The sequence below is a fragment of the Neomonachus schauinslandi genome, chromosome 1, assembly GCF_002201575.2.
Source record: "Neomonachus schauinslandi chromosome 1, ASM220157v2, whole genome shotgun sequence".
Taxonomy (NCBI): domain Eukaryota; kingdom Metazoa; phylum Chordata; class Mammalia; order Carnivora; family Phocidae; genus Neomonachus; species Neomonachus schauinslandi.
This window is the reverse complement of record NC_058403.1, coordinates 214,256,573-214,274,201: the sequence shown is the minus strand read 5'-3', so window position 1 is coordinate 214,274,201 and position 17,629 is coordinate 214,256,573. Positions and strand designations below refer to the sequence as shown.

The 17,629-nt window shown below is 62.6% G+C and overlaps 2 protein-coding genes across 7 annotated transcripts in view; one reads left to right on the top strand and one right to left on the bottom strand.

The window, feature by feature from the left end:
- The first annotated feature begins 2,503 nt into the window (after window positions 1-2,503).
- On the top strand, window positions 2,504-15,166 carry PTBP1 (polypyrimidine tract binding protein 1). Of its 5 annotated transcripts, none has more exons than XM_044918790.1 (15): window positions 2,504-2,595; window positions 5,233-5,263; window positions 8,678-8,753; window positions 9,056-9,228; window positions 9,309-9,452; window positions 9,548-9,718; window positions 9,814-9,924; window positions 10,007-10,181; window positions 10,431-10,508; window positions 11,221-11,369; window positions 12,485-12,518; window positions 12,955-13,047; window positions 13,128-13,344; window positions 13,520-13,597; window positions 13,694-15,166. In XM_044918790.1, the coding sequence occupies exons 1-15, from the start codon at window positions 2,588-2,590 to the stop codon at window positions 13,824-13,826; spliced, it is 1,671 nt and encodes a 556-aa protein (XP_044774725.1). In that variant the 5' UTR covers window positions 2,504-2,587; the 3' UTR covers window positions 13,827-15,166. The 5 variants fall into 5 exon arrangements, with proteins under 5 accessions (XP_044774725.1, XP_044774745.1, XP_021561290.1 ...); XM_044918810.1 differs by having other exon boundaries at window positions 9,309-9,455; window positions 10,452-10,508; XM_021705615.1 differs by having other exon boundaries at window positions 9,309-9,455.
- Window positions 15,167-15,499: 333 nt separating this feature from the next.
- Window positions 15,500-17,629, bottom strand: part of PLPPR3 (phospholipid phosphatase related 3) — a 6,325-nt gene continuing 4,195 nt past the window's right edge. For both annotated transcript variants that reach the window (XM_021705394.2, XM_021705395.2), the window contains one exon: window positions 15,500-16,946. In XM_021705394.2, the coding sequence (XP_021561069.2) occupies window positions 15,579-16,946 (1,368 nt within the window). In that variant the 3' untranslated portion in view covers window positions 15,500-15,578. The remainder of the gene's footprint in view (window positions 16,947-17,629) is intronic.

Here is a 17,629-nt window from a genome sequence, read left to right as displayed (position 1 = left end):
CCCTGTGGTCCAGGCCAGGATCCAGGCCACCCAGCTGGGGCAGGGGTGGGGCTCCAGCTTGGAGGCGCTGGGGGCAGCCTGTTTGGTTCCCCCAGCCCCTGCTCGAACAGAAGTCTGGAGAATGGCTCAGAGAAGCTGGGAGGCAGATGTGGTGACTTCCCCAAGCCCACTCCCTGGACCCCTGCCCTGCCCCCCACCCAACTGCTTTTATAATCCAGGCATGGATAAACAAACACATGAATAAATATTCTGAAGCTATTAACCATTTCCATTTGAAACACAGGGGAAAGCCCACAGGGCAGTAAGGGAGGACTAGTCTGGTCCTGCCTCTCTTGACAAAGGAGTAAACTGAGGCACCGTACCACCTCCCCCCCATCTGATCTAGAGAGAGGAATGGGGCCCCAGCAGGTCTCCCTGCCAGGGCCTGGGATGCGGGCCCTCTCCACCCCAGTCTGGCTCCTACCTCCCTCGCTCCTGCCCCTGCCGCAGAGAGGATCCTTTTCAAAATTCGCAAATGAATAAGAGGTGCTCGCACGTCCACAATCATCCTTAAATCATTAATGAGGGAAGCAGCTGGTGGGCATGGCTGTGTGGGAGAAAGAGAAGGCCGGGCTGGCTCCTACTGAAGTCAGGGGCGTCCGTCTGATCCGTACACGCTGGGGCACACGCTGGGCACTGAGAACTGTGGGGACCCCTGGGGCGCCCCCAAGGCCTCCCTCCATCACGAAGCACCTAATCCGTACACGCTGGGGCCTCTAGAGTCAGGAGAATACATCTGTGTTGTATACCTCCCAGCCTGCAGATCTTCTAACCGTGGGAATCAGTGTGGCTTCTCATCAGAGCCCCGGCCTTGTCCCCTTCACCTCGGGGTTCCAGCATCTAGCGAGACTCAGGGGCTGGCCTGAGACACAGGGGACCGCATCTCAGCCACAGACCCCTCCCTCAGGGGCCTCTTGGCCTCCTTGCCAACATTTTCTACCTAACACTGGCCTGTGTTTGAATTGATGCCGAGGAGCTCCCGTGCATTGTGGAAATGAGAAGTATTACCCTCAACCATCTCACAGGGGGACATCAGGAGAGGCTGTTCTTTTCTTTTCCTTTTTTTTTTTTTAAGATTTATTATTTATTTGAGAGAGAGGGAAAACAGGAGCAGGAGGAGGGGCAGGCTTCTCGCCGAGCAAGAAGCTCGATGTGGGGCTCCATCCCAGGACCCCAGGATCATGACCTGAGCCGAAGGCAGATGCTTCACCGACTGAGCCACCCAGGCGCCCCAGGCGAGGCTGTTCTGATGAGGGGCCTTGGCAAAGGCCCTGGGACAGGGGCGTGAAAGAGGGAGTAGTGTATTTTAGGGAAGAGTCTCCGAAAGGGTCAGCCGCACACAGGAGGCCTGTGTAAATTAGGTCAGGACCAGGCAGGTGGCCAGTGGTGTGGGGCCTGCCGGGCTGCAAGGTGGGCCAGGACCCTGGGAGGGCTGTGATGGGGAGTGGGTTTTAACACCATTCTGATAGTCTACACACTCTGCCGGCGTCAGCTGCGCTCTTCTCCCCCTGGGCTGGGACACCCCATGTCCCCCTCCCTCCCCGCTGCTCGGGGGGGGGGGGGGGCATCCCTGGCATCAGTCCCCCCAGAAGGAAGATGAGCTGCTGGCCCTCGTGGTGCCCAAAGCACAGCTCAAGAGGGAGTCCTGGAGGGAGCAAATCCACGGGAATGTGTCAGAGATTCTCCTAAATCCACCGGAACATTCCTGATTAGCGGTCCTGGGGTTACAGATGGCCTGCAGCGCAAGCAAGCGAGGTCCACCTCAGTTTCCCCATCCCTGCGGCCAGGGCAGAGGGCTGCGGTCGGGCTTTGCTGCTCTGGGGCGAACAAAGGACCGTCGGGGGCGATCCCTGACCACATCGTGCTCTCAATACCAGAGATCAGCAGTGCAGACGGAGCCCCGGCTAGTCCGGGACGGGTTAAGCGGCCTCCACCTCCCCGCATGCCAACCTAGGAGTAAGGTCTCTGTTGGAATCAGCCTTTTCAGCCACGTGCCCAAAAGCAAGATGGAGCCCCATAGGTTCCCTGCCCGACTCCAAGATGGCGACGCACTTCCCTCTACCCTCATGCCCGTGGACGGACCCTGCCCGTTTGCAAGATGGCGGCAGCCTGGTGGAAAGCACGCTTCCCGCCGCCTGACTCGCCACGTACCCACTCTCAAGATGGCTTCTCCCGCAAAGCCCCACGCAGGAGAGCAGCTCGCTCACTGGCTCAGGCTCCGTGATATGATCCCGCCTTTTCTCCCCTCCCCCGTCTCCACGGGTCGTTTCCGCTTCGAGCCCTGACGGACGGCCGCCTTCCCCAATGGCCGCCTGCCATTCCTCTTGGCTCCACCCCTCGAGCGGCCTCCTAGCCATTGGGAGGCGCTGGCAGGGGCCCGCGGCGCCCGCCCCGCCCCCACTCCGTGGCGGGAGCCAATGGGCAGAGCGCGCGGGGGACGTGTTCGGGCGTCTCCGCCATTTTGTGAGTCTATAACTCGGAGCCGTTGGGTCGGTTCCTGCTATTCCGGCGCCTCCACTCCGTCCCCTGCGGGTCTCCTCTGTGTGCAATGGACGGGTAAGTATTGTGTCTCCGCGCTCCCCGACGACCTCCTCGCGCTCCATCTTTCCCCTCGCCGCCGCCCGGGTCTTTTCGGGGCCGCGGCCCGCGCGTCGCTCCGCCTCCGCCCGGGTTCGCGGGCGCCTCCGGGGTCCCTCCCCTCCCTGGGTCTGGGGCGCGGGCGCGGGGGAGGCTGCCGGGGGCGCCAAACGGGCAGCGCCTCCCGGGCTTGGAGGGGATGGGCCGGGCCCTAGTTCTGCTAGTTTCCGGCCTCCGCGCGCCTCGTCCCGAACGCACGAGGCGGTCGCGCAGCCCTTCCCGCTTCCCGTCCGCGCCCCGCGCGCACGCGCCACTTTTCGCGTGCTCCGTGTGAGCCTTCCAGCTCCCCGTACCCTCTTTGCGCGCCCTGCGTGGCCCTTCCCGCTCCCCGTCGAGCCCCCGCGCTTGCGTGCGCAGCTCTCCGCGCCCCCCTCCCGTTGGGCTCTGCGCGTGCGCGGTCTTTCCCGCCGCGCGGACTCTGCCCTCGGCCTCCCCCGCCCGCCGCGGGCCCGGGCGCGGCCCGGAGACGCCGCCCTCCTGCCCGGAAGGGCGCGGGCTCTCCTCCGCCCCCGCCGGCCGCCCGGCCCCTCCCCGGCTACCCACAAAGGATGGCCGCGCGCCCGGCCCGGGGACCGGGGAGGGGCCCGCCCGTCCCCCCTTTGTTCCCGCCTGCGGGGGGCGCTCCGGGCCGGCCGTTCCCGGAGCGCGAGCTGGCCCGGCGGCGGGGCAGCCGCTCGGCTGTGCGCGCGGTGTGCGCGGCGGGCCGTCGTGGCGCTGGCTTGTCGCGCGTCCCGAGACTCGGGGCCGACGTGCGTGTGTCGGTGGACACCTTTGTCTTCGGACGCTAGGCTGCTGTCCGGGGGGAAAGGGTAGAAGCTGCCGAAAAGGAAGCTCGCTTTAAGCGGGGCTGTCGGCGTCCCGCGTGTCCGGGGCACTGTCTCGTTTCCCCGTGGGGGAGGGGTGGGTGCCGAGGTGTCGGGAGTTGGAGGGTCCCGCAGGCGGTGCTGCCGATCTTTCCCTGATGTGGAGCTTTGAGCAAGCCCTCCTTCCGCCCCTGGGCTGACCCCCGGGGCCGGGCGGGGCGGCTCGGATGCCTGGAGGGTCACGTGTCCCGGCGCCTCGGGTTTGAAATGATAGGTTTCGGGCTGAGTCGAATCCAGGCCTGGAGGAGAAGCGCTGCAGCGCGAGGAAGGCGGTCTGCTCGTGGCCCGCCTCCCCGGGGAAGCCCCCCGAGCAGGGGGCCGTGGCTGCTGTGGCCTTGCGCGTGGAAGGCTCGCACGTCCTCCGCAGAAGGGCCGTCTTGGTGAAACGCTTCCTGTGTGTGGGGCCCTCCCGGGGAGTAGGAAGCCGGAGCCGCTCCGGGTTAGCGGCCGCGGAGCTGCGTGCCTTTCATTCTTTCGGGTTTTCTGGGAAGCTTTTTCTTGGCTCGGAGATTTTTTAAAAATATGTTGATAGCAGGCTGTGGGCTTTTTTTTTTTCTTTTTTCTAAATATCGGGGAGGTAAAGGCCCTGCTGTGAAGGAATAGGAACTGGAGAGAACGGGCAGGTGAGGACTTCGGACGCCAGGAGCACAGCAGTGCTTTGGGGCCAGGACACCCCAGGGTTTGTGTCCTGCAAGCTTGGCTCCCCGAGGGCGGGAGGGAAGGAACCAGGAGCTCTCAGAACCAAAGAGGGAAATAGTGCAGGAAGCTGGTCTGTCCAGGTCGGGAGTGCAGGTGGTGGTCCCAGGGCCTCCCGCCCTGTCCGAGACAGCCTTCCCGGGCCAGGCAAGGGGCCATCGTGTGACAACTCGGGTGGCTCTGTCCACGGGGCAGCCAGGCCTCAGCACGGGGGTGACTAAACCCCCTTCTGGACTGACGCTCCCTGAGTTGGCTAGGACCTGGTCCGTTTGTAGGTGCCACACCAATGCCCTTGGGCGGCACTAAGCTGAGGCGTGCAGAGCTGTGGGAACCCTCCGGTAGACACGTTTTCTTCCCGCCTTCCGTCCAGCCCGCCTGAGGCGGGGAGAAAGTCCAGTCACGCGGAGCCAGGTTGATGAGTAACCTGTGTTAACTTTATCTGATCCCTTCAGCGAGCTACCCCCCACCTCCCAGGAACCTTCCATCCTTCCAGTGTTGCGTCCAGAGCTCTGACCCCAGGGCCTCTGAGCCCACCTTTCACTGGTCTCCTTTCCTGTTGGAGAATGTTCCCAAAGTGCTTCCACTTTTTGTAAAACAGACCACAATACTTGAACCTCAACTCGAGGGTACCTCCTGGGGTTTTTGAAGGGCGTGTCTTTGTTTTGGGCGGGTCCGGAGGCGGGACCTGGGGGTCCTGCTGGGAGGGAGGGGAGCTGGAAGACAATGGTGGCTCCTTTTCAAGTTGAGGTTACAGGGACGACGCTCACTTCCCTGCCTTCAGCGGTCTAGTTAGCAGAGGGCTTCAAGGTGGGGGGTGTTGTGCAGCCAGAGGCCAAGCTGGTGGCCATGGGGGGACCTCCCAACATTCTGGTGGCAGCGGCTGTGGGCTCCCCGGACCCCTGGGACAGGGACCAGGGGACGGCCTCTCCTGCCCAGCCTTTCCCACTGAGATGGGCAGCACACCTGGCTAACTGTTGTCCTTTTTCTCTTTCTACAGCATTGTCCCAGATATAGCAGTTGGTACGAAGGTAGGCACTTTGGCTTGACTTCCTCGTTACGCTTGCTCAGCCTGAGTTTGCGCTGACCGCGTGGGCCCGTCTGCTCACCCTGCAGAGCGCCGGCACCGCCTCTACCCCCAGCGCCCCAGCGTTGTCCCAGTCGCAGGCCCTTCCCTCTGCCCAGCGGCATCACGTCCACCCCAGGCTGTGCGTTTCGGGCCCCTCAGCAGCAGATGCACCTTTGGCCTTGGTTTAGGTCCCTGCTCCCTGCCCTGAAATTGAGAGCTGGCAAGAGGCCTGCTTTTACCCACTCAGGGCTGAAGCAGGCTGTGCAGTGGGGCTGATGGGGACGTCTGCCCGTGGAGGTTTTGGGCACCCCTGGTGGGGGGGGCCAAGTCAAAGTGTGGTTCTGCCCCAAGCAGTTTGTGGGGTGGGTGCTGGAGGACGCACGGGGTTTCTGAGGCAGTGGGGGCCGCTTCGATGGTGTCGTGGTTCGGGTGGTTTTTGTCGAGCCTCCCGGAACCGTTCTGAACTAAGGGGAGAGGAGAGGTCTGTGTCCTTTCTGTGTCTGAGCAGTAAGAAGGGCAAACGCTGGAGCACAGAGTTGGCGGGGGTGCGCTCTCCCCACAGGAAGTGGGGCCAAGGTGGTTCTGCCCCCAGTTGAGGATCAGGCCTGCGTGTGCCCAGGAATGTGACCTCCAGGGGAATCCCGGGGCTGATTGCACGCACTGTTGGTTAGCCGGTTACCAGCTCTGTGTCCTGGCGGTGGCCGGGAGCCGGGGGAGTCCTCCCTCCCTGGCCGTGCTTCCTGAGCTCCCTGCAGGTGGCTCAAGTGACCTGAGCAGGCAGCCAGACGGTTTCTGGTCAGTCGGCCATGGTGCCTGGGCTGGGTTTCACTTTTCCCAAGTGGGTTTTTGTCTTCACACGCAGCCTGTGCTGATCTTCCTGCAGATAAAACCTGTTTGTTTGGTGGCAGGAGGGGGCGAGGGACTTTCACCTGGAGCGTTTGTAACAATCACGGAAAACGTCTGGATTGCGAGTAATCCTCTCCCTTTCTGTGGGAGCCGCTCTCCAGCTGGAGCAGGGCTTCAGTGGCTGTCCTTGGAATGCCCCCTTTTGGCCGTCCTGTTCCCAAGGGACCCTTGCTTCCAGAATCAAACCTGCAGGGACAGAAAGCCTGGGGCACCCTCTCCTATCCTGCAGGGCTGAGGCTCCCCGCTAGCACGTCCCCCCTGAACCTGCACGCGGCCTGCGGAGGATCAGGACTGGCTGTGCAGGAAGGGAGGGCCGTCAAGGTTCTTAGATGCCGATGGGAGAAGAGAAGGTCCCCCCACTGCTGTTGACGGCAGAGCTGCCCTGAGCTGAGCAGCAGGGACACGCTTGAGGGTTCTTTTCCTGTTGATACTAAATGGACTCCAGGGTACGTGCCCGTGGGGCCTCCCCAAGTGCTGGCTGGGAAGAGCTCCTGGCCTGGCCCAGCTGTGCACAGGGTTCTGCCCTGCAAAATGTCGGTGCCCTTGCAGGCAGCCGCCCTTGAGTCCCTTGGTGTTCCTGTGCTGAAGAGTGCTCTTGAGCACCCCAGGCCTGTGTCGTGGGAGTGGGAGCTGACAAGTGGGCGCTTTGGTCCTCAGAGACATTGTTGGGGGGGGTTGGTGGCCACGAAAGCTGCCACTCATGGAAGTCGCAGCCCCACCCATCCCTAGTCAAAGGCTGGGGCCCAGAAGCCCTTTTTAAGGCTGCACGGCCAGCAGATGGGGGGATCCTCTGCGAGCCTGTGGGGGCAGTTCAGGGCCCGAGTCCAGAGACAGAAGGGGCTTTGCTGTGGCTCAGGCAGGTGGGATCTGGACGTGCCTCCCCTTGGTGTGTGTTCTAAATGCTCGGGGTCTCGGGTGTGGGCTTTATTGGAAGCCTTGAAGCACAGCCTGCGATTGATTGGTTTTTAATGTCTTGCTTTATCGTGTCAGACTTGGGCCTGGGACCAAGTCTCACTGTTCGGCCCGCTTTCTGAGCCGTGGTGCCGACACGTGGGCACTCGCTTCTGCGTCAGTGGTAGCCTAGGGCCCGTGGACTCCACAGTTGTGGGCTGGGGGGACCTCTGCAGGTGCCAGCCCATCCTGGGCTTGGATTTGGGGACAAGCCCACTGTAGCTATCTCAGCCGCGTGGGGCAGCCATTCCTGGTCCTTATCCAAAGGGCGGTTGGTGAACCTCTCGGGGTTCCCTCAGCTGGTCTCATTGGATGCTGGGCGTGGAGGGTCTGAGGGGTTTTAGGGCACCCCAGCATTGGCCAAGGGGAGGGCCCCTGGGCCTTATGATGGGTGTGTGGCTGCTAAGCAGGCAGTTTGGAGGAGGGGCAGAGAGACGGTGTCCTTGAGAAGGCATAAACAGGTGGAAAAGGCAGTTTGAGGGAGAAGGGGTGAAGCTGCTGGAGGCCCAGGTGGGGTGGTCTTTCCTTTTCCTGCCACCGGGCGCTGGGGCCTTGAAACTTTTTCTGGTTTCCAGTTTTGTATCCAGAGATTCCATTTAAGGAGTTACTCCTGGTTCTTTGTGATGGAGCCCAGGACACAGATCTTGGTCTTGGGGTCCGGGCTGCAGAGGGCAGAAGCATGCAGTGGGAGCCGAGTCCTTGCGGCTTGTGGGGTCCCTGGCTGAGGAGTGCTTGCGTCTGGTGTGGCCCCTCACCTTGTAGAGAGTGGTTCTGTGCTCAGGCCTCAGCTAGTGGGAGAGATGGCTGCCTCTGCCCAGGCCCCGGGTCCGTCTGATGTGGTTCTGGGGAGTCATCCCAATCACGCGGGGACCAGTGAGTGAACAGGTTGTTTGTGGAGAGACAGCAGTAGGCCACAAGTCACAGGGAGCCGTGCACAAACGGGCTTCCTTGGGCCCTTTAGGGGCTCACCCAGGGGCCCCCGCCCCTCACTGGACAGCACTGCCTGCGTGGAGAGGTAGTATTTCTGTGTGTCTGAAAGCCACGAGGGCAAGGCTCAGGTTCCCTCAGACGCCTGGAAAATAGGGCAGGCTCCTGTGGCTGAGCGAGTGGCTGCAGCATGACAAGGGGGCTTTGTTCCCCGGGCCTGCCAGTGGCCCTGTGGTCGTCGAAGACGGTCCCCTAGTGTTGACGTGGGCAGGGCTGCAGCTGAGCTCTCTAGGACAGAGTGGGGCTGGGCTCAGCTCCGTGTGGCTGTTGGCATGAGGCCCTGTCCACGAGAACATGGGAAGGGTCCTGCGGAACATGGAATGGAAGTGACACACGGGCAAAGCCCCTGTAGGCGGCAGGTCCCCCACCCCACCCTTGGGAAAGGAGCAGTTTCTTGGGATTAGGACCATGAGGCAATGTGAGTGAGGAATGGTCTTTTCTCAAGGCCACGTTGCAGTGGGGAGGTGGGCACGGGGTCGCGGGGAGGGCGTCCGGTGTCCTGCCCTGCTCCACACACCCCTCTCTCTTCCAGCGGGGATCCGACGAGCTTTTCTCTGCCTGCGTCACTAACGGACCCTTTATCATGAGCGGCAACTCGGCCTCTGCAGGTAACCCCTGAGCCCAGTCCCCAGTTCCCTGGCTGGGGGCTTCTTCCCGTACATTTGCGTGTGCTCTGCTGCTTTGGAGGATGCTTGGGGTGAATTGGTCCTGGCCCTTGTGACCCGGAGCCCAGTTCATTCTCACCTGACTTCCTGTGGACGGACAGGCGGGCGGACACCAGGCCTGGGGACTGCCTTGTCCTCGTGGTGGCCTCCCAGAGTCACGAAGGAGGCTGGTTCTGGGGAGGGGCGGCTGGTTTTATGGGAGCCCGGACGGTGCTCTACACTCTACCAACCATTCCTCTTTTCAGCAAATGGGAACGACAGCAAAAAGTTTAAGGGTGACAACAGAAGTGCAGGCGTGCCCTCCAGAGTGATCCACATCCGGAAGCTCCCCGGCGACGTCACCGAGGGCGAGGTCATTTCCCTGGGGCTGCCCTTCGGGAAGGTCACCAATCTCCTGATGCTGAAAGGGAAAAATCAGGTACCCACCCCAGCCGTTTGAGCGCCCCTTCCCGGGAAGGCCCTGGGGTGAGGTCCTGGCTCACGCCCCTGCCCTGCCAGGCCTTCATCGAGATGAACACAGAGGAGGCCGCCAACACCATGGTGAACTACTACACTTCGGTCACGGCTGTGCTTCGAGGTCAGCCCATCTACATCCAGTTCTCCAACCACAAGGAGCTCAAGACAGACAGCTCTCCCAACCAGGCAGTGCGTCCCGGGGGCTGGGGGCAGGGGTGGAGTCGGCGAGGACGGAGCCTGGGGTGCGGACTCAGGCCCTAAGCCCCCCTCTGCCCCCACAGCGGGCCCAGGCAGCGCTGCAGGCAGTGAACTCGGTGCAGTCAGGAAACCTGGCCCTGGCCGCCTCAGCTGCCGCGGTGGACGCTGGGATGGCCATGGCCGGCCAGAGCCCAGTGCTGCGGATCATTGTGGAGAACCTTTTCTACCCGGTGACTTTGGACGTACTCCACCAGGTGAGACGACCGGGGGGCGTACTTGCAGCTGCCTCAGGTCCTCGTCCAGACCACGGGGGTCACTGGGCAGAGGTTGACCGCTCCTTCTCTTGCAGATCTTCTCCAAGTTTGGCACAGTTCTGAAAATCATCACTTTCACCAAGAATAACCAGTTCCAGGCGCTGCTGCAGTATGCTGACCCCGTGAGCGCCCAGCACGCCAAGCTGGTGAGTAGGACCCTGGGATGCCCACCTGGCCAGCACACAGGCCCCAGCCGCTCACGACCCTCTCCCCGCCCTCTCCCCACAGTCGCTGGACGGGCAGAACATCTACAACGCCTGCTGTACGCTGCGTATCGACTTCTCCAAGCTCACCAGCCTCAACGTCAAGTACAACAACGACAAGAGTCGGGACTACACGCGCCCTGACCTGCCCTCCGGCGACAGCCAGCCCTCGCTGGACCAGACCATGGCTGCCGCCTTCGGTAAGACGCCCGGCTTGGTGCCCAGGACTGCTGCGTGCCACGGGAGGCGAGGACGTATAGCTCAGTCTCAGTGCCCCAGGCGCCCCGTGACGCCGACTCTGCCCGGGGAGGTTGGTGCGTGCTGCTCCTTGCGTGGCCAGCACAGCACACGGCCCAGACCGCCCACTGGGTGTGGGGCTGCGGACACACGCAGCCCTCGCTCGCGGCGGAGGCGGTGGGTGCGATGATTAGTGTCTCGTTTGTTTCTAGGTGCACCTGGTATAATGTCAGCCTCCCCGTATGCAGGAGCTGGTTTCCCTCCCACCTTTGCAATTCCTCAAGCCGCAGGTACTCAAACACTTGACCTCGTCCCCGCCGTCGATTGTGCATGCCCACACACCTTTCCAGTAGCTCTGCTTCCACGGGCAGCTGACGTGGGCGCAGTCTCGGGGGGAGCCCGCCTTCCTGGGTGCGGGTCTCTGGGTTCCCCGAGGAGCCTGGACAGGGCAGTCGTAGGACAGGGTCATGCAGAGAATCCGCTAACCCCACAGTCTCTGGTCTGGTTCCCTTAAAGCACCTCCCGGGCGAGGACGAGCGCGCACGGTGGTTGGAGGGATGTGTCCTTAGTAGATGAATTTAAGTGGCCTGGTAAGCAGAGCGGCATGAGCCGAGTGGGCACACCTGAGCGCGCCCCCCCCCCCCCCGGGGGCCGGCCTGCCCTTGTGGCAGGCACGGGCCTGCCGCGTCCCGCCCAGTTGTCGTCTGCATGGTGAGGGGCGCCTGCATGCACGCACAGCCGAGGCCCGCTTGGGGCCCGATTCTGCATCCACTGAGCGCAGCTTTTGTACTGTTTGGCGCATGTAGACGGGTCCAAACCCAGCACGACCTGTGCCCCGAGGAGAGGAAGGAGGAGCCGGAGAGGCTGCACCGGCCGAGAGTGGCCGCGGGCACCTCCTGCGTGCTTCCGTTGTTGCATGAGAACAGGCAGGGCCTGTGCTGGCCTCTTGGCAGAGAACGCTGGGCGCTGCTGTTCCCCTCCTGACCGCCTTTCCCTCCCCAGGCCTGTCGGTTCCTAACGTGCACGGGGCCCTGGCGCCTCTGGCCATCCCGTCGGCAGCAGCGGCGGCGGCGGCGGCAGGCCGGATCGCCATCCCAGGCCTGGCAGGGGCAGGGAATTCTGTCCTGCTGGTCAGCAACCTCAACCCCGAGGTACGTGCCTCTTCCTTCCAGGCTGTGGGTCCCGGAAGCACGAGCGGGGGAGTCCCACTCTGGGGTCTTAGTGCAAACGGCAGCAGGCTGAGCTCCTGTCAGCCCCAGGCACCAGGGGTCCCTCGGGTGTCTCACCCCGGGTCGCGCTCACTGCCTCCTTCCTCAGCGCGCAGAGTTCTCTTGTTCTCCTTTACGCCTTGGTTTACGTTTCCAATTCCGTAAGATGCAGAGTTGAAATGTTTTTTGATTTTTGATATGTGAAAGCAGTCCTTACGATTTCTAGCCGAACAAGGCGCGGTGTGAAGAGGCCCGCCGGACACCTCTGCCGAGCGGTGCTGGCCCGCAGCCGCGGTCCCGGGGATGGTGAAGCTGTGCCCATGCCCATGGCTGCGTTTGGCTCAGGGAGAGCGCTCGGGGGAGCTGACCAGGGCTCGCGGGCTTTCACTCTCGAAAGATGGGACCGGCTTTAATGAGCGTTCCAGACTGTTCTGTCGTCTGTCTGCCCCTCCTGTGACTTCCTGGCCTGAGGCGGCCGGCCGGGGGCGCGTCTGGGCCCCACTCGAGCGAAGCCCTCCACTAACAGACTCGCTCTGCCTTGTGCTTGTGTGAGCCTGGTGCGGAGGCCCACCTGCTGCGGTGAGCAGGAGGCGGCGGCCCTGGAGCCGCCGGGCGGGCTGCACGCTCCTGCCCGTTCCGCGAGGTGAACCTGTGACTTGTAATGTGTGTAGATCTTGACTGATGGAGCGCTCGTATTTCTTATGTATTTACTGACCTATGTTTTTTTGCTACTTTTTTTCTTTTCTCCCCTTCCCCTTTCCCAATTTTTTTTCTTGCCCTGATCCGGAATTTCTTTGCCAACTGACTGCACGGTACTTCTGCTTCCTGTTGTTGCTTGAAACCAAACAAAACCATAAATAAATAAAAAAACAAAATTCCCCCTCAAACCCTGCTCTCCGGAAACCAACCTGCCCTTGAATATTAACATCCTGACAACTTCATCATCCATCAACCTGCACGCCTGTGGGGCTGCCTCCTCGTGGTGGACGATTGGCAACTCGCCCCCTGACCTCTCCCTTTCCCTGTCCCTCGCTGCCTTGCTCTGCTGTCCTCTAAAGAGAGTCACACCCCAAAGCCTCTTTATTCTTTTCGGTATGTTATCATTCACACTTTTATTACCTTGTTTTCATTTAATGGAGGTTATTTTTGACGCCCTAAGATGTACTATGAGTTTGCAGTTGGGCATTCTGCCTCGTTACGTGGCTTGCCTTCGGTTTGCGTATTTACTCTGATTCCGTAGACGCATGGTTTATTGCCCTGCATGCTTTTCGAAGAGTTAAAACGTGTTGGTAGCATGCTAAAGTGATGGTTCTTGGCCATTGACCTTTCCTGGATTTTATGACTTCTCTGCTGAAGGTAGTCTTCCTGGTAACATTCCCTGTGACTAGACGCAGGTGCCCAGAGGCAGAATAAGCAAACCTTCGGGAAGAGCCAGCCCTGTGCGGGGTGTGCGGGGCGTGGGGGCTGGCGGGGGAGGCGGCAGCAGGGCCCCAGGCGGCTCAGTGCCCCTGTCCCTGCGCTCTTGAAGGCGTGTACGGCGATGTGCAGCGGGTGAAGATCTTGTTCAATAAGAAGGAGAACGCCCTGGTGCAGATGGCGGACGGGAGCCAGGCGCAGCTGGGTAAGGCCCGTGGGGCGGGCCGGGGCCCCCTGGGCTGGTGCCCGTGGAGCCTTGGGTCACCACGCGTCCTGCCTCCGCAGCCATGAGCCACCTCAACGGGCACAAGCTGCACGGGAAGCCAGTGCGCATCACGCTGTCCAAGCACCAGAACGTGCAGCTGCCCCGCGAGGGCCAGGAGGACCAAGGTCTCACCAAGGACTATGGCAACTCCCCCCTGCACCGCTTCAAGAAGCCCGGCTCCAAGAACTTCCAGAACATCTTCCCACCCTCGGCCACTCTGCACCTCTCCAACATCCCGTACGTGCTGGGTGGCGGGCAGGGGAGGGGAGGGGAGGGGTCCTGTCGGGAGTTGAGGGGCGCCTGAGGGAGAGGGAGGACCTGGCGCCTGCAGGGCCATGGTGTGCGGCTCCTCACGGGCGGCCCTCCCTGAGAAGCAACAGCGTTCAAGCCCCTTTTCTCCTTCTGCCTGCAGGCCCTCCGTATCCGAGGACGACCTGAAGATCCTCTTTTCCAGCAACGGTGGGATCGTCAAGGGGTTCAAGTTCTTCCAGTGAGTGCCGCCCGTCCCATGCCCTGCCTCGCGCTCTGTTCTGCCCCCAGGCCCGACCCCCAAGCCCGCCCTCACTCCCCTGCCCCCATCCCCCAGGAAGGACCGCAAGATGGCGCTGATCCAGATGGGCTCGGTGGAGGAGGCCATCCAGGCGCTCATCGACCTGCACAACCACGACCTGGGCGAGAACCACCACCTGCGGGTCTCCTTCTCCAAGTCCACCATCTAGGGCCGCCATGGACCAGCCTGCCGGCACCCGGCCACAACTTCCATCATTCCAGAGAAAAGCCACTTTAAAAAGCAGCTGAAGTGACCTTAAAAGACCAGAGATTTTATTTTTTTAAAAGAGAAATCAGTTTACCTGTTTTTAAAAAAATTAAATCTAATTCACCTTGCTCACCCTGGGGAGATGGGGTGCCGGCCTCAGGCTCTTGGTGACGAGTGGACAGTGTGCCCCACTCCCTCCCCAGCCCCCCAAGCCCGTGCCTTCTGCAGCCTCTGTGGGGTGGGCGCTCCCAAACCTCGACTCGGCTTTCTTGTGCCTTAAAACCCGCTGCTCTGGCAGGGCCCTCTCACGGCAGCAGACGCGTGGGCGGGGGCCTGGGGGCCGGTGGGTGGGCCTCCCGCATGGGATCATGTGCCTGGTGCAGCGGGAGGCTGTGAGCTGCAGGGTCCAGCTGGCACCCCCAATCCGTTTAATCAAGTGTGTGATTCGCCCCTGACCCGGGGCAAGCCCCCGAGGGCACCATCCCTGTCCTCCTTCAGCTCCGAGCTCTCTGTCCACCGTAAGCTCTGTATTAGGCTTCGATGCAGTTGCAGACACCCGTGCCTAGCAATACTTCCAGTTGACCAAATATTCTAATCTTTCATTTATATGCAAAAGACATAGTTTTAAGTAACTTTTTATATAGCAAGATAAAAATGGTATGAGTGTAATCTCCATTTCCTCCTTGTGGTATGACCTTGCATACTGTACTTTTCTATTTTATTCCTTGTAATGAAGTCGCAGGGCAGGACCTAGTTTCCAGGGCGGCCGGCTGGGGGCCAGCGCAGGGGAGCCTGGTCCTTCCCGAGGACACCTCCAGATGCCTTACTCACACCTAACCTGTCCTCCCTCTGGGGGGATGAGCGCTCTTAAAACTTTCAGGGTTTCCGCTCTCCTGCAGATTTTGGACCAAAGTTTTGTTTTTTTTGTCTGCCTCTAACGCTGGGGCCCGGAAAGTGGGACAGCGGCCCCCGAGTCTTAACTGTCTCCCGCACATCGTCCTGCGCTCAGGGTCCACGGGGCTCCCCTGTGAGCAGACCGTGTGCTGGCCAGCCCCTCCCTCGGGCCTGGACCCTCGAGTTTCCGTGTTGGGGTGGAACAAGGGTGTAAATATTTATAATTTTTTTTATACCTGTTGTAAAACGAGGGGCAGCAAACATGGTTTTTTATAAAGGTGACACAGATGTATATTTTGGTAACCCGCAGTTACAGGCTCAGTATTGTGAGGGGGACGCGGCACATTCCACTGCCCACCCTACGGCTTGTAATGCAGAGAGAACCGAATTAAAGCGATTTTACAACTCGACCTTTTCTGTAGGCTCTTTCTTCCTGCTCACATTGTAGAGGCCCCCGGCCAGTCTGCTGGACTTGGAATAAATGTCTCTGCACCCTGCACTTGATTTCCTCTTTATTCCGCCTGTTCGTCTTCACTGCTGTTTCCTCTTCCGTGTGAATTGAACGTTTTGTCTCCCTCACCGGTGACGGGGGCGGGTGGGCTCAGGGGAGCCGGGAATGTGGGACCCGGCCCCCCCCACCCCGGGTGTAGGACGCCCCCCTCCCCACCCCCGCCGGGCAGTGGGCGTGTCCTCGGACCAGTGACTCACAGGACTCGCCGGTATCGACCTTTTATTGTCCGATCGTGAAGTGTCCCCCCTCCCATCCCCGCCTGCCCACTGGCCTCCAGCTGCGCCCCCATGCGGCCTCCCAGCCCCCCCATCAGTCCTTGAACCTCCGGGCCGCCTGCATCTTGCGGTAGTAGCTCTCAGCCTCCGCCTCGCCCGCGGCCTCCCGCTCGCCCAGCACCAGGCCGCTGGCTTTGCGCCTCAGCGTGGACTCGCGGCTGGCCGGCCCCAGCGCGCCGTCAGCCACGGTCAGCGGGGGCAGCCCCTCGCCGGTGGCCAGGTTGACCGTGGCCACGGCCCCGAACCGCGGCTCCTCTTGGTCCACGTCGCTGATGGACGAGCCGGGGGACACACCTGGCGGCTTGGGCCCCCCGCGGAAGCCGCGGGCCAGGTCCCCCAGCTCGTAGCCGCCCTCGCCCTCCACCCCCTTGGCCACGCCGCCGGCCGTCTTCCACTCCCAGGGCCCGTTACCCGCGGACAGGTGGACCACGGGATGGTGGGGCGCGTGCGCGTCGATGGTGACGATGCTGGCCGAGTCGCGGTCCGACGGCGAGCGGTACTGCGAGGAATCGGAGCTGGCGCTGGAGGACGAGGCGGTCTCCGCCACCTTGGGGCCAGGCCCGCCCGGCGCCTTGGACATGGCGATCACCTGCAGCAGCCGCGGGGGGTTGGCCACGCGGGGTTGTGCGGAGGCTGCGGCCGCCGCCGCCCCGCTCTTCTCTGCCATCATGAGCCACTTGGCCCGCACGGCCGCACTGCTTTTGGGAGACAGGCCCGCGGCCGCCTGCGCCCCCTCCTCGGGGATGTGCACCAGCGGCTGGGGCCCAGCTCGCGGGGGGAGAATGACCCGAGGCCCCAGACCCGGCCGGGCCTGGACGGTGGGGTAGAGTGAGGGTGGGGCCGGACCGCCTTCCTCGCCCTCCTCCTCTTCCTCCTCTTCCTCCTCCTCCTCCTCCTCCTCTTCCTCCTCCTCCGCCATGGGCTCCGCAGGTGCCCGCAGGTGCCCGGGGCTGGCCTCGTCGGGCAGCCCCAGGCCACGGCCCTCCAGCGACTTCTGCTTCCACTCACTGATGAGCTGCTTGGAGCGGGAGGCGTCAAGGGGCACGTGGATGGTCATGTGGCGGCGAGCGGGGTCATCCAGGGAGGGCGTGCTGACGCGGGGCAGCGTGTGGCTGAAAGTGACCATGTTCTCCTTGCCCATGGGGCTGCGCGGGGCCAGCAAGTCCACGTCCACACTGGCCCGCTTTAGGCTGCCCAGTGATGTCTTCTCTCTGGCTACGGGCCGGGGCACACCTTCCAGCCGCCCCGGCGGGCCCAGCTCGTCCGTGCTCACGGACTTGTTCTGCTGGTACACGGAGTCGTGGCCCCGCTGGGTCAGAGCCCGAAGCGCATCCTTGGCAGGGGCCAGCGCCGTCGGCTTCTCTGCATTCGGGGCCTGGAAGTTGCCCACAGCGTGGCAGGCCTGGGGGTGAGGCAAGGGCTGAAGACCAGGGATCTCACCACGCAACAGACCTGCCAAGGCGGTCCGAGGGGGGAAGGCTGGCCCTCAGTGCAGAATCAGAGGACCGAGTCCCACTCTCTTCCCAATGGGGCAAGCTCCGGTCATGCCACTCAGGCTCTCAACATTCAGCAAGTCTGAGCCCAAGAGATTCTGACTCCAGCATTCCAAGGGAGGAGACTCACCAGGGTCCCCCCAGGGTAGGGCCAGGCCTACCCCCTCGGATCTCCCCCTGGGGGCGGGCCTCCACCCTGGACCTGCCCCTCGGGGCTGGCCTCCACCCTCAGACCTCCCTCCGCCCTCGGACCTCCCCCTGGGGGCCGGCCTCCACCCTCAGACCTTCCTCCGCCCTTGGACCTCCCCCTGGGGGCCGGCCTCCACCCTCAGACCTCCCTCCGCCCTCGGACCTCCCCCTGGAGGCCGGCCTCCACCCTCAGACCTCCCTCCGCCCTCGGACCTCCCCCTGGGGGCCGGCCTCCACCCTCAGACCTCCCTCTGCCCTCAGACCTCCCCCGGGGGGTCGGCCTCCACCCTCGGACCTCCCCCTCGGGGCTGGCCTCCACCCTCGGATCTCCCTCCACCTCGGGCCTCCCCCTGGGGGTCGGCCTCCACCCTGGACCTCTCCCTGGGGGCTGGCCTCCACCCTC

Coding starts and splice junctions, on each gene's coding strand:
- PTBP1 (XM_021705615.1), top strand. Junction 8,754..9,055: donor CGGCAACTCGGCCTCTGCAG/GTAACCCCTGAG, acceptor TCCTCTTTTCAG/CAAATGGGAACGACAGCAAA. Junction 9,925..10,006: donor GCGCCCAGCACGCCAAGCTG/GTGAGTAGGACC, acceptor CTCTCCCCACAG/TCGCTGGACGGGCAGAACAT.